Source organism: Channa argus, chromosome 1, assembly GCF_033026475.1.
Source record: "Channa argus isolate prfri chromosome 1, Channa argus male v1.0, whole genome shotgun sequence".
NCBI lineage: Eukaryota > Metazoa > Chordata > Actinopteri > Anabantiformes > Channidae > Channa > Channa argus.
Window position 1 is genome coordinate 47,087,022 of NC_090197.1, and position 14,408 is coordinate 47,101,429.

Genomic DNA, 14,408 nt, shown 5'->3' on the forward strand with positions numbered 1-14,408 from the left:
CCCCAAACGTCATCACGTCACCCTGGTTGACCGTCAGAGTTCTGCAAGATGGCGGCGTACAGTGTCTGTCCAGCAGTGAGCAGGCTGCTCTTCTCTGTAAAGGTGAGCTGACCACAGCTTCTGTTCCGCGCGAGTTGCGTCCACACACTGACTGCTCTGTGTTTACTAATGACACGCGACACTTACGACAGCTATTAGCATCTTGGTGCTAATTACTGTGTGATGAGGAGAGGGGCAGTCCTGAAGCGTCTAAACAGAGAGCTAATACAAACAGTTTCTTTAAACGATAAGAGGGAACTAGTAACCACGTTGTTAAAGTTATGAAAAGAGTTCAACTCACAGCTTGACAGGTGCGTTTCTTGTAAATGAAATATAAAGTTGACGTGATGTCAGACAGACGGCTTGTCCTCCAAACAAGGCATGATGGCTTTGCGCTGTTGTTCAATAATTTTGTTCTCTGCTAACATGGTCCATTCAAACTGTTTAATACATGGCGTCACTTTAATTCATCAAACAAAATGTAACTTATTTTTTGTAACTCATGACTCCATTTTTTTTTTTTTTTTTTTTTTTTTTAATCTTGGCCATCATGAGTATTTTCCAGCTGAGGAACGTGGTAAAGCCACGTAATAAGTTAGCATGGTTGTAACTGTATTTCGTGAAATAATTCCCGTTTACAGATCCGTTATATGTCGTGTCAGGGCAATTCCCTGGTAGATCCGTTACAAGGAGTCCAAACCTACAAAGCTGTGTGGACTTGAACCTCCAAAAAAGACTTGTTTTACTAGAGCAACCCACTAGGAGGGGGCTGAGTGAAGATAATCTCTTGGCTCCTTCTAGCCATTTAGCCATTAAATTTCAGAAGTAAAAAATTCTAGTTTCCCTGTCAGTAAGATCACTTTACCCTTCATATGCCATTTAGCATTAAACTAATGTATTTTGCGTAGAGTTAAAGGTGACTGGAGCTTAACACAAATCTGTCCTCTCAAATCTGTCAAATCAAAATGCTTGTTCTGGCTTTGGGCTCTTAAACTGGAAGATTCTGTGAAGGATCAGCATTGTTTAAGCAGTGTTTAGAGCAGTAAATCTGGAGAGTAATTTGAAGCAAACTGATCCTTAATCAAAAATATGGATTTGTATTCTATGCATGATAAATGAGAATAATGCATTACAAGTGGTTTTAAAAAGTACCTATGTCTGTGCGTAAAGTGTGCATTGGAGGTCATAAAACAAGTGTTTTATTTGTGTAAGGCTAGTGAGTTAAATGAATAGGTGACTTACATATAGCTACAGCTACTCTGATTTAATAATTAAAGCAATGATATAACCAGATGTAGTTATCTGTATGTGCTTTTTTTCAGTATGCTACACTCCACTCCAGATGTTGTGCAATGCACAGCAAGGTCCAGTATTCTACAGCTTACAATTCCAGTGAAAAGGTAATGCATATGAAGCTGTCTTCTTATTCTTCCTGTTTGACTGTGAACATTAATTACACCAACAATCACCTACTGACTCTAAAATAAATGTCAAACTGTAAAAATATAAGGCAAGATGTAATGCGACACAGCTAAGGAAAGTAACGGATTTCTAAAAAGAAAAAAATGCTATGTTCAGGTTTTGGAGAGGTTAGGAAAGTAGTGTTGCTGAATGTAGTTGTGCAATTGTTAGTTTTCATTAGTGATAAAAAGTGGTAACATTTTTGTTTTCTTTCACAGACCTTTGAAAAGATCCTTATTGCCAACAGAGGAGAGATTGCTTGCAGGGTAATATAAGTGGACAAACACAAGGACCAGATTGTAGAGAGATCCCCCATAAAGCAGCCTTTGAACACTTTTGCAAAATCATCATTATTAGTAACTTGGTCGTTCCATTAATAGTACATTTCCACTTAACAAGAAAACAGGAGCTATCAAGATGAATCACATCGTGATAATTAACACTGGTTGTAGAGAGAAGCATCAGTGTTACCATTGTGTCTTTTACCATTAGGTCATCAAGACATGTAAGAAGATGGGCATCCAGACTGTAGCTGTTCACAGTGACATTGACTCCAGTGCAGTGAGTTTCCACCTGTGTTCATCTGGTATTTAGAATTTTGAGTTGAATATTGGGAACTATTTGGCAAGAGCTAGTCGGTCTTCATGGGAGATCACAAGCAGGACCCAGGGGAGTGTTGTGAAAACAACCTCATTAGAGCTACCACTTGTTGTAGGTGAAGTCCATCTTTGCAATTGTAATTTTACATTAGATTTTTAGCTTTATCAACCTTTCAGCTGCACCTGGTACAGTAAGCATAAGCAGAATGGAACGTAAAATCTGCATATGAGATAAAGAGTGGAATAGTGATTAGCATGTGTAGCATCAAGAAAAGATCTGCTCTGTATGTATGAAGCAGATTTTTCTTCATGCAGTAGGAGGCTCACTCTATGCAGAAGGATGAGGAATACAGTTTAGGTGTGTATTTAAGTAGTGAGTGCCAATCGTATATTTCACCTTGTACTGTTGAGGTGACAGTCTGGAGTTAACCTTCCTGTGTTTGTGGGTATGTAGCTTCATGCAAAGATGGCTGATGAGGCAGTGTGCGTTGGCCCTGCCCCTACCAACAAGAGCTACCTCAACATGGATGCAATCATAGATGCCATCAGAGCAACTGGAGCACAAGCTGTAAGCATTTATATAAATCTAAATACTCCAGCTGCTGTGAGATGTCATGCACTGATGCTCATGAAGACAACACACTGTTTAATTTCATTGTGTTTGTAGTTAATTGAATAAGCGCTTCATTTTCTTTTGTGAAGGTTCATCCTGGCTATGGATTTCTCTCTGAAAACAAAGAGTTTGCAAAGAGACTGGTGAGTAATGAACAGAATTAGCTACACATTTACTACCATGAGTTAAATTATAAAATAATTAATGTCAGACAAATGCAAGTTTATTTTCTTTTTAAGAGATGAAATACCTTGTTGCTATTTTATTGAAAAGTCTTTAACAGGACTATGCCTAAGAATTGGCACCACATAGCTGGTTATTATATTTCCAGGCTTTTTCAATCTGGGTAAGAGTATATTCACGCGAAAGAGGTAGAGTTGTTATTCAGAAGTAACAGAACCATGCATGAAGTGCTTGATAAGGAGCTTATATGATATAAGATGAAATGGTGATACTTGTAGGTAAATTATTTAAATTAAAGAAAAGGAGTGTGCTATTCACTGGGTGACCTGTAAATATCTTTGAAGTTGGCTGATTTTTATATCTCAGCTGGAAGTTGTCAACTTTTTCCTGAAGTTAATCTTTTTGGAAGGTTTCTGTTGCTTACCACATAAAGTCTTTTCCTAACTCTAACCACCAGCCTTGTTGCCTAAGCATCTATGTCTGAAGGACCATTTTCTGCTAAGATTAGTACTTTCTGCCTAATAATGACAAATTCCTGCTGAGATCAGCAGTGAGTCATTATTGTCAGCAACCGGGTTCTACACTGTAAATAATATGATAAAGTAACTAGGCTAGCTGTATTTTACATTTAATCTCATTGTATAATTTTTGTTTTGTTGCTAGGCAGCAGAGGGTGTAGCTTTCATTGGCCCAGACACCAATGCTATCCATGCAATGGGGGATAAAATCGAAAGCAAGTTGATTGCTAAGGCTGCTAAGGTCAACACTATCCCCGGATTTGATGGAGTTGTCAAGGTATGGGCACGTTGTTCAACCCATTCAAAGCCTAGAAGATTGTTCCTAGAAACACAAAAACAGTCACTGCATGCAAATCAAATGTGTGTGGGGGTGGGCCTCTAAGTTCAAGTAATTTTTTAAATTTTATTAATGTGATCAAAAATCAGAAAAGTGACACGTTTTAACATTCACATATTTCTTAATTTGTGTGATTAACTTTATAGAAAATCTGTCATTTGTTTAGTTTGGTTTCCAAATGTGATTTTTCCTGTTTCTTATTCTTACTGACCAACTCTAGTCAAATCAGACTTGTAAATTTTCATTGGCCATAAGAGGCACCAGTGAGGCCATTTTACAATAAGCTGAACAAGAGTCACAAAAAGTAGAGTTAAGGTCTTAGGTTGAGGTCTGAGTTGCCCCTTTGGCAAATTCTCTACTTCAGTAAAGGGCAGCACAGAGCTGCTCTATGGAAAGCATCTAGAACTGTCTCTATGCAGTGGATGACACCGACCGATACGAGAAAATTCATTGTGTTTCCTGACTTATCCATTCACCATGTTCTACTCCAGTATTCACTCCAGGTGGAGATTGTTCACTTTTCTACTTCACCCACAGCTTAAGTGATCCAGTCAAACACACATGCAATGATTTAAATGGATACACTGAACTGCAGCAGCATGGCAACTAGACACAGGCGCTGTTTACAGGTTCAGTTACTACAAAAATGCAGTAGGTTACAGTAGGAAAGCTCTTGCTGTACATAGAATTGTACGTTCAGATGTATCTGAAGAGACCATTACTGCATAGTAGCTGAAAAGAATTAGATTTGGTTCATCAGTAACCATAAGTCCTGTTTATGTGCCAGACTGCTGAGGAAGCTGTGAAGATTGCACAAGACATTGGTAAGTGATCACTTCTTTACACATGTGTTTGACACAACAGAAACACACTAGTTCCTTCACTGCAGAAATATTTGCCGTCTTTATGGTGTCTCTAACCCAGAGGAGATGGTTCCGTGATTATACGCTTACTTATTATGCACTAACTTTACTACATTGATGCAGTATAGTATCATTTATCAGTAATTAATTTTATTTTGTATTGCAAATCTATATTTGTATATCAACTAAAGCTGTCAGAAATGTGTAGTAGAGTTAAAATGTACAATATTGCTCTCTGTATTTTGGTTCTTCTATAGACCATATATCTAAGCTGCTCTAAGTTGCTGTGGTCATTTTTGTCATTATCAGAAGAAAAAAAACGTTTTGGGGGAAAATGACTGCATTTCCCAATGATTCAGTCAAAGCAAAAAACAAGTTCTCATTGAAATCACCAAATTGCTGTGTTATAAATGGCTTTGCATGTAAATCTTTTACTTATTACCTCACACAGACTTTTTTCTTTTATCTGACTTTTTAAATAGTTGGAGCAGTGGAGTAGAATGCAAGGAGAGAGAGCTCCTTATTATTTCTTTACTGGACTTGTGGTCAGAGTTTTGTGGTTCACCTAATGTGAAAGCTAACTTTTACAAAAGCCAAGTTAAACATTGTGGCTGTGGTTTGTATTCATGCTGTCTCTAGGCTACCCAGTGATGATCAAGGCATCTGCAGGAGGAGGAGGGAAAGGAATGAGAATCGCTTGGAATGATGAGGAGACAAGGTGTTGTAGTTCTGTCATGTTGCGCACACCTTCATTTTTTCTTTTTTTACAGGTTCTCTGGTTCTGCTCAATACCCTGCAAATACTACCCAGTACAAGTATTATTGGTGCTTTTTTTTTTTTTTTTACATCAGCTGTTTGCATTGCCTTCAGATGTTGATCAGAATATTTCCTGACTAATGTATATGTATCTCTCTCCCTCCCTCTCTCTATGCGTGTGTGTGTGTGTGTGTTTGTGTGTGTGTGTGTGTGTGTGTGTGTGTGTGGAGAGAGAGAGAAAGATTTGTTTTGTTTTTTGGTATATGTGGAAATACTGACACTTTATTTTGACCTTTTATTAACTGGTGTGTGCTTTAACAGGGAAGGTTTCCGGTTCTCATCCCAAGAGGCAGCATCAAGCTTTGGAGACGACAGGCTGCTCATTGAGAAGTACATAGACAACCCCAGACACATAGAGATACAGGTAGAACACACAGGCACACAGTGTTCTGATCTTCACAGAGATTAAAGGGAGAATATGTAGCTCTTCTTCAGGGATTGTGATCAGGGCATCTAGTTTAATACCACATTTTGTGTGAATGTTATGGATCATTATGACCATTTGATGTGCTAGGAAAACACACAGTAAATCTCTATTACCTCTTCTTTTCCAAAAAAGAAACCATTGTGCTTCTTGCAGGTGCTGGCTGATAAACATGGTAATGCTCTGTGGCTGAACGAGAGGGAGTGCTCTATACAGAGGAGGAACCAGAAGGTGGTGGAAGAGGCTCCCAGGTTAGTGAGAAACTGTGATGACTCTTAATGTTTAAAATCTGTTTCACAGGTCATGACATCAATTTTATTTATATAGTGCCAATTCACAACAAAGTCATCTTAAGGCATTTTACATTACATACATACATACATAATACATTCTGTATAAAGATATATAGAGAAAACCCAACAGCTGGAAAACGCAGTGCTCCAAAGCCAGGGACTCCTACAAAAAGGGACAGGGGGAGGGAGACAGAGGGGGAGAAGACAACTATGAAGAGAAAAGACACAAAGTTAATGTTATATGGTGGTGACAAATAAATGTAGGGTGAGAGGAGTAGAGAGGGTCTGCTTCCCCAATCTGAACTGGGAGCTGGTTCCACAGGAGAGAAGTCTGCATTTTGAGATCGATGTGGTCTGTTGGGATGATATGGTACTATGAGTTCTTTTAGATATGATGGAACTTGACCTTTTAGAGCTTTATATGTAAGAAGGGTTTTAAATCCTATTCTAGGTTTTATGGTTTGCCAGCTGCATAGTAGCTCCCTTATTTTTGTGTTGTGAGTGTGGGGTTACTGTACAGTAACCATTTAGCTCAGTTTACTATGTATGCTGTGTTGCAAAAATTAATACATTTATTATTAGGGAAACCTGTACAACTAAAAGTAAGTTTAATCCTGTCAGATTTGTCATCTTTACAGCACATTATCTGCATCAGGTTCAAATGTAGAGAGGAGACACTGGGAAAGGCCTCAAAATGGTTAATTAACGTCCTCAAGTGTCTCACCAGGTTTCCTCAGTATGTGAGGATTAGTTAAGCAAAAGCCTGTATCCTGTGCCAAAACTACAGTATTTATAATGTTCATTATATCTTGCAGTAGTACCTCATACAGTATAACAGCCTACGTAGTAGTCAACAATAATGATAGGGGGCTCTTTGCATTAGTGATTTTTTGTGTGTATTAAAATGGGTTTGGCATAGCTCATTTCAGTGGAGAATTTTGATTATGGTATGTGGTTTGACTCCCTAGTACCTTTCTGGACCCGGTGACACGGCGGGCCATGGGTGAGCAGGCAGTACAGCTTGCTAAGGCAGTGCAGTACTCCTCTGCTGGCACTGTGGAGTTCTTGGTGGATTCTAAGAAGAACTTTTATTTCCTGGAGATGAACACACGTCTACAGGTCTGTGTAGATCTATGTGTCAGTGGATCTGTCTTTATGTGAGCATATACAGCTCTGAATCATTTACATCTTCCTCTTATCATTTTACCCATTAAAGAACTAAAGACTTTATTTTCAAGTGCAGAATATAGGAAATCTACAAAAACAAACGTACTACAAACACCAAAAGACACAAAAGAATGCTGCCAAAGACAGATGCAATATAACACAAAGGAGAGAACAGAAGGACATTATCAGCAGTATAGTAAACTGCAGGAATGGTTACATAAGTCTGGATCATCTGACTTCACTTTCCACTAGGACATCGTTAACGCCTCAGTCTTCACTCCAGTAAACCAGTAACATCAGTTGTAATATTGGATGATGCTCTTTCACTGTGGGGGATCATGTCCGTGGTGAATGTAGAGATGTCCACCTCCAACAGTCAACTGTTGCATATCTTAAGCAAGTAGAGTAATGGCAAAGCACCCCAGATGCTGGGATGCATAGTTGGAACGTTAAAGTTTGAGACTAACATGCTCCCCAACCACATCTCCCTCTTTTCGTCAGTGCATGAGTTTGACTTGGCCAAGTTCAGACCTCATTGATCATCATTCATCCATGACAACCGAGCAGCTACTTAGAAACTTGTATATTCTCTGTTTAACCTTTTGGCTGCAGGTGGAACATCCAATTACGGAGTGCATCACAGGCCTGGACCTGGTGGAGCAGATGATAAGGGTTGCCAAGGGTTACCAATTGCAGCACAAACAGGAAGATATCCCAATAAATGGCTGGGCCATCGAGAGTCGTGTCTACGCTGAGGTGTGTTTGTCGCTTCTTGTAGTATTGTATATGGGTTTTGTTTGTAACAGAAATCTCTGACAGTGTTTGTTTATGTTCAATGTTGAGACTTGACTCTAAAGGTATCATGGATTAGGCACTTTTAAACCAGCAGTGTTAGAACATTCTAGTTATTAAGGCACAAAACCACATTTTTTAAATATTGTGTGCTAAACGCCAACAATGCAGACCTGTATATTTTAGGGTTTACTTCAAGAAAATTATTACTGTAGGTTGTGCTGTGCCTTATACATCCCACCTGAATGTGACACTTGGCTTTGACCTTCCCAACTTCCCAACAACTATCAAAAAAGTTTGCGTATTTTCTATTTGTCCTTCCATTTCTCTGTCGTTCATTCTGTTAGGATCCTTACAAGTCTTTTGGTCTTCCCTCCATTGGACGACTCTCACAATACCAAGAGCCACTTAACCTCAGCAATGTAAGTTTAGACAGAGGTAAAACTGTAGTTACTGGTATTCTCCTCACACACAGTCCACTCAGCCTGTGAACATTTTCTTATTTTCTCCTCACTCTGTCAGGTGCGTGTGGACAGTGGCATCCAGGAGGGCAGTGAAATCAGCATCTACTATGATCCTATGATCTCTAAGGTCAGTCAGTCAAACCAAACTGGTTTAGTAAATGACATTTCATATTTGTAAGTATATTACAAGATGCTGCCACTGTCAACGGTGTCTGTGGTCTCGTTTATAGTTGGTTACCTATGGAGCTACACGAGCTGAAGCCCTTGCCAGGATGGAGGACGCACTGGATAATTACGTTATCAGAGGTGGACAATCAGATTTTGTTAGTGAATGTCAGCTAAGTCACATTTGATTAATTTACTTCTTTTCATTATGTAATGAAGTTTGATAATCTTCTTCTCAGGTGTGACCCACAATATTCCCCTTCTGCGGGAAATCATCACCCACCCTCGCTTTATCTCTGGTGACATAAGCACTAACTTTCTGCCAGAGGTTTACCCTGATGGCTTTAAGGGCCACCAGCTGGAAGCAGACAAGCGCAGGGAGCTATTGGGCTCTGCAGCAGCACTCTACATCAATGCTCAGCTTCGATTACAGAAGGTTCTGGGCAACTTGAGGTGAGGATGCAAAGCATTGGCCAGCTACACACCTTCTGTGGTGGTGTTTTTTTTCGTCGTAGTGATCTTTCTTTCATTGAATATGGCTTTTAAATCTACAAAGTGATAGTGGGAAAAGGAACGTCCAGTTTGTTTTAATAACTGGTTAAACAGCCACTGGCAGCAATAATGTTGAGCAAATGCTTTCTATAGCTGTGGATTAGACCAGCACAACATTCAGAGGAATTTTGCACCATTCTTTATTGCAGTGCTTCTTAATCCTGGTCCTCAAGGACCCCTGCTCTGCTGTTTTCAAACTAATTTTTGATTTGGGGAACTAAAAGGCAATTTTTAAAATGGCCCAGTCAGATTACATTTACTTCAATTTATAGGGTCAGCGTTATTAGACCCAGACCAAGCTTCCTGAAAGCCAGACTGACATTATCTTGTAGGATACCTTGATACAATTGGGAATTTATTTCCTCTCCACACTGTCACATGGTCCAACTTCATTCTTGTTTTCCTGTTGGTATGCTGTTCTACCAAGCCAAATGGAGTGAGGGATGTCCATAAAAAAAAAAAAATAATTCCTTTTTTTTCATCTGCCCCGAAGACATTTTCCCAGTTGTAGTGAGAAATGTCAAGGTGGACTTTGACAATTGTCTTTTACCTCATTGAGCATTCTGCATTGTGCCTTTGGCGTAATCGAGTCTTTGAGATTACTTTGTAGCACTTTCCCCACAACATGCAAATCAACATCTCTTGATCATAGTTCTTCTAAAATCTTATTTTTTGCAGGCATGCCTTACATTAGCTTATGCTGCTTTTGAATAGCACATTGATGCTGTTTTGGTTTTACAAATTAAGCTAGCTCTAAACCAAACCTTGATTCTCTTTTCATTTATTGAACACCTGACTCTAGTTGATGTTTAGTTGCATAAAAAACGTAAAAGATCATGACTGTGTTTTATCAGCTTAGAACTATTGTCTATGTTGATATTTGGGTCTGTGTTCACTTTGCTAAAGATCACATAACATTTCATGAACTATTTATGCAGAAAACTTCAAACAGCAACTTCCAACATTTTCTTGTGACTGTATTTGACTACACTGTAAATCTCCCAGCCCCACGAGGAATTTACAGTGTTGCAATTAAAACAGTTTATTTAACCAATCCCCCATGAATTCTGAGCAACCTTGCAATTTCCAACCTCAGAAATTATGGCCACATGAACCATAAACATAAAAAAATTAAAAATGTATAATAAAATTAAAAATTTATTTTAATAAAAATAAATAAAAATAAGGTCTGAAATCCAAGAGATACTGATAAACACACCTTCTACACAAGTTGCAGAAGTAAGTTGATTTAACAAAGGATTATTAATACAGTAATTGTAATCGTAAAAGAACTTTGGATGTGGTCTGCATATATAGCACTTTTATCCAAAGCACATGGAACGTTGCTTGGAATCTACAACCTATAGATACAACTTAAAAATGATATAGGCTGGAAAATTCAGGAGGTAAGGAATCACAAATTTCCCAAGACTTGAGGTCCTGAATCAGAACTGTTCATGTCTTGCTACATTCTTTAATGATTCAGTGAGGTTGAACCAGTAGGATGCAGGTACAGACAGACAATCCTAAAAACATTCACATACAACAACACCACCACAGCTGCCTTGTGTTACCAGACATTGACTGTTGTTAGGTGTTGGTCAGCCATTTTAGCTTCCTGTTCTTTACAAACTACTTAGTAGTGCACTTTCACCTTATTTCTGAGATAATCAACATTTCCCCTGTACTTCTGACAGACTTTGTAAAGATTTTGCTTTTTACAAGCTTCTAGAAACTAGAAACGCATGGTTCCATGATTATAAAGCATAGTTAAGTACATTTCGAATCCCATCTGTAGGTTGGTAAACAAATGATAGGGGTTGTCTATGCTACACCATTAAAAGGCAGCTCTGATGCTTTGGTCATTTTTATAGTTTACAAATGAACTGTGTGTGTTGCAGAGTGTCCTCCACCCCTGTGGAAAGTAGCCACTGGGAGCTTTGTGTGGAGCTGGGGGATGGATCTTACACTGTGGAGGTCACTAAATCAGGAAATGTTTATACTGTGAGTATTTAATGGGTTCATGCTCTCTGTGAATGACAAAGTGAATCTGCACCATTAGGCCTCATGCTACAAAAACAAAGCTGTGATGATAATCTATGTACAGTGTCAAGAAGTGGTATTATGACAGCCACAGTCTTCCTAAATTTGGCTCTGTATGCCAGCCCAATATATTTGAACATAAAAATATCAAGATGTGGTTAAAATATTTACACTGTCCGGAGCTGAATAACAAAGTTATTGTTTTGGAAGTCTCAAGTAAGTCTCAATTGCATACTACCCTAGTCAACAGAAACTAATCTCAAGTCCAAAGTTAAGACCAGAAAGTCCAACGTCAAATCTTGAACTTTCATAAACAAGTCATGTGCTAGTCACCAAATAATTCCGTTTAGTTTTGTTTTGAAACACAATTGCAGAGCCAAAATCATTTTTGTCCTGGTGGCTCAGGCACTTTAACTGGTAAAGTAGAAGAGTAACAGGTGTGGCTAAAATTGGGATTTTATGAAGTTTGAATTATTTTTAAAAGAACTAAAAAAAAAAAAATTCAATGTTTTATCTGTATTTTTTTTTAATGATGAAGGCTTACATAGTAGAGCATTACAGTGAAACACAATTGAACACAGCCTGTGATAGAACCACAAAATGAGATGAACAGCAGGAAAAAAATAAACTGCCTCATAAAGATCTGACCAATAAGATGAACGTTGAATCGGTGTGTAACTTTGCCAAAACAATGTTTGACTCAGTAGTTTTCTCTGGACCCCTGCCAAGTCTGGCCAGTCATTCAACCGCTGGCTGTCTAGGTGGTGACCAGCAAACGATGTGGGCTACATAGAAAATTGAAAACGATTTTGGGGAAAACCTAGGCTGATTAGGAGAGATGGCATCCATCCTATTTTAGATGGTGCAGCTTTCTTATCCAGAAATATGGCTGGTTTTATTAGACAACCAAAAGTATGACAATCCAGAATTGGATGTCTAAGATGCTGAGATCCAGTCCTACACGCCTCTCTACAGTATCTTTACAACTGTCACCCACCACAACTCTGAGAGACTGTCTGTTCCCCGATTAACTAAATTACATAAACCAAAAACGACCATAAGAGGAGTTAATCATGATAACCTATTAAAAGTTAACTCGTCCTCTTACAGAACAGAACCCCAAAACTATTAAATGTGGATTATTAAATATCAGATCTCTCTCCTCTAAATCTTTGTTAGTAAATCACTTAATAAGTGATAATCAATTCGATTTATTTTGTTTTACTGACACTTGGTTGCAGGAGGAAGAATATGTCAGTCTAAATGAGTCAACCCCCCCCAAGTCTTTATCATGTTCCTAGAAGCACAGGACGAGGTGGAGGAGTAGCAGCAATCTGTCACTCAAGCTTACCAATTATCCTTAGACATAGTTATAACTCAATCGAGAGCCTTACTCTTAGCCTTTCACACCCAAACTGGAAAATTTAAAAAACAATATTATTTTTTTATTTTTAGTTTTTGATAGAATTTTCTGATTTTCTATCTGATTTAGTGCTTAGTACAGATAAAGTCATTATAGTGGGTGACTTTAACATTCATGTAGATGCTGACAGTAACTGCTTCAACACTGCCTTTAATTCATTATTATATTCAATTGTTTTTTCCCAAAATGTAAATAAACCAGCCACACAATTGTCTTGAATTAGACTGTTTTAGAGTCACCTTAGACCTTGTCCTTACGTCAAGTCAAGTCAAGTGGCTTTTATTGTCATTTCTACTATACACAGTGGTACACAGTACACAGTAGAAACGAGATAACGTTCCTCCAAGAACCAAGGTGCTACAAAACAACACAAGCTATGTAAAGTGCATCGAGTGGAACCTAGTGCAAACAGTGCAGACGAAAAACGGTAAAGACAGAAGACAGACAGTGTAGACAGACAACGCAAGTAACACAGGACAGGACACAGAGCCTAAGACAGTGCCGACCAGTAAACCTACTGTATACTATTTTACAGTACAGTACAGACAAGTGTGCCAAGGGTGTAAAAAAGAGCAGCATGTAAACAGTATAGTGCATAAACGTATGCATTTAAACGGATAATCTAACAATATTTCCTCGTAACTCTCTTCTGTTTGACCATTTTCTAATAACATTTGAATTTACAATAACGGACTATACAACAGTTAGGGAAAAATTCCACTATAGCAGGTGCTTAAGTGAAAAAGCTGTAAACAATTTTAAAGATATTTTTTTATCATTTGCTTCACCATATGTCAATACAATGGAAAGTAGCCACCTTAATGTTACTCCTGCACAAGTTGATTATCTTGTTGATAATTCTGCAGCCTCACTACGAAAAATACTTGATAGTGTTGCCCCTCTGAAAAAGAAGGCAGTAAACCAGAAGAGGCATCTCCATGGTATAGTTGGCAAACATGCAAATTAAACAGGCGACATGAAAGTTAGAAAGGAAGTTAGGAAGGAAGTGGCGTTCCAGAAATTTAGAAAAATCATTTAGCCTGGAAAAACAGTTGTTGTTGCTTTTGTTGCTCTTTTTCTTTTCTCTCTTCACTTTCCACTCACCCCAACCAGTCAAGACCCTGAGCCTAGTTCTGCTGGAAGCTTCTTCCGTTAAAGGGACTTTTCCCTCTCCACTGTTGCCTAGGGCTTGCACAAGGGGGAATTGTTGGGTTCTCTCTATACATCTTTATAGTCTTGACATTATTCTGTAAAGTGCCTTTTGATGACTTTGTTGTGAATTGGCGCTATATAAATAAAGTTGAATTAAGTGCAGAAACTAAGGGGGAAATTTTTTCTTTGGTCCTGTATATAAACTGTTCACACCCAACAGTAACAGTAAAACCCATCCACATCTTTCAGAAGATAAAACAGAGATCACTCAGCAGAGCAAGATGCACATGTCGTATGGTACTGTTGTTTTTTAATAAGTCAAATCATTGTAGCACCAGATCAGAGAATAACATGTTTGTTTGTGTAGGTGGAGGTGGATGGAGGAAAGGTGAAGGTCAGTGGACAGTGGAACCTGGCCTCGCCACTGTTGCCACTCACTATTAATGGCACAAACAGGATACTACAGGTAACACACATACACGTTCAGGTTGTTTTCCTTCAGAC

General features: G+C 38.5%; 1 protein-coding gene across 3 annotated transcripts in view; it reads left to right on the forward strand.

Moving 5' to 3' along the window:
• The window catches only part of pcca (propionyl-CoA carboxylase subunit alpha), a 17,471-nt gene continuing 3,063 nt past the window's right edge, over positions 1-14,408 (forward strand). Inside the window, exons 1-19 of one of the 3 annotated variants that reach the window (XM_067527517.1) lie at positions 1-102; positions 1,362-1,439; positions 1,719-1,766; positions 1,993-2,061; positions 2,554-2,667; positions 2,802-2,855; positions 3,559-3,690; positions 4,538-4,574; positions 5,253-5,331; positions 5,691-5,793; positions 6,010-6,104; positions 7,115-7,265; positions 7,926-8,069; positions 8,453-8,527; positions 8,628-8,696; positions 8,800-8,875; positions 8,974-9,187; positions 11,188-11,290; positions 14,272-14,370. In XM_067527517.1, coding sequence (XP_067383618.1) covers positions 49-102; positions 1,362-1,439; positions 1,719-1,766; positions 1,993-2,061; positions 2,554-2,667; positions 2,802-2,855; positions 3,559-3,690; positions 4,538-4,574; positions 5,253-5,331; positions 5,691-5,793; positions 6,010-6,104; positions 7,115-7,265; positions 7,926-8,069; positions 8,453-8,527; positions 8,628-8,696; positions 8,800-8,875; positions 8,974-9,187; positions 11,188-11,290; positions 14,272-14,370 — 1,794 coding nt within the window. In that variant the 5' untranslated portion in view covers positions 1-48. Of the gene's footprint in view, positions 103-1,361; positions 1,440-1,718; positions 1,857-1,992; positions 2,062-2,206; positions 2,458-2,553; positions 2,668-2,801; positions 2,856-3,558; positions 3,691-4,537; positions 4,575-5,252; positions 5,332-5,690; positions 5,794-6,009; positions 6,105-7,114; positions 7,266-7,925; positions 8,070-8,452; positions 8,528-8,627; positions 8,697-8,799; positions 8,876-8,973; positions 9,188-11,187; positions 11,291-14,271; positions 14,371-14,408 lie in introns of those variants that run through there. The other 2 variants (XM_067527527.1, XM_067527536.1) reach the window with 2 other exon arrangements.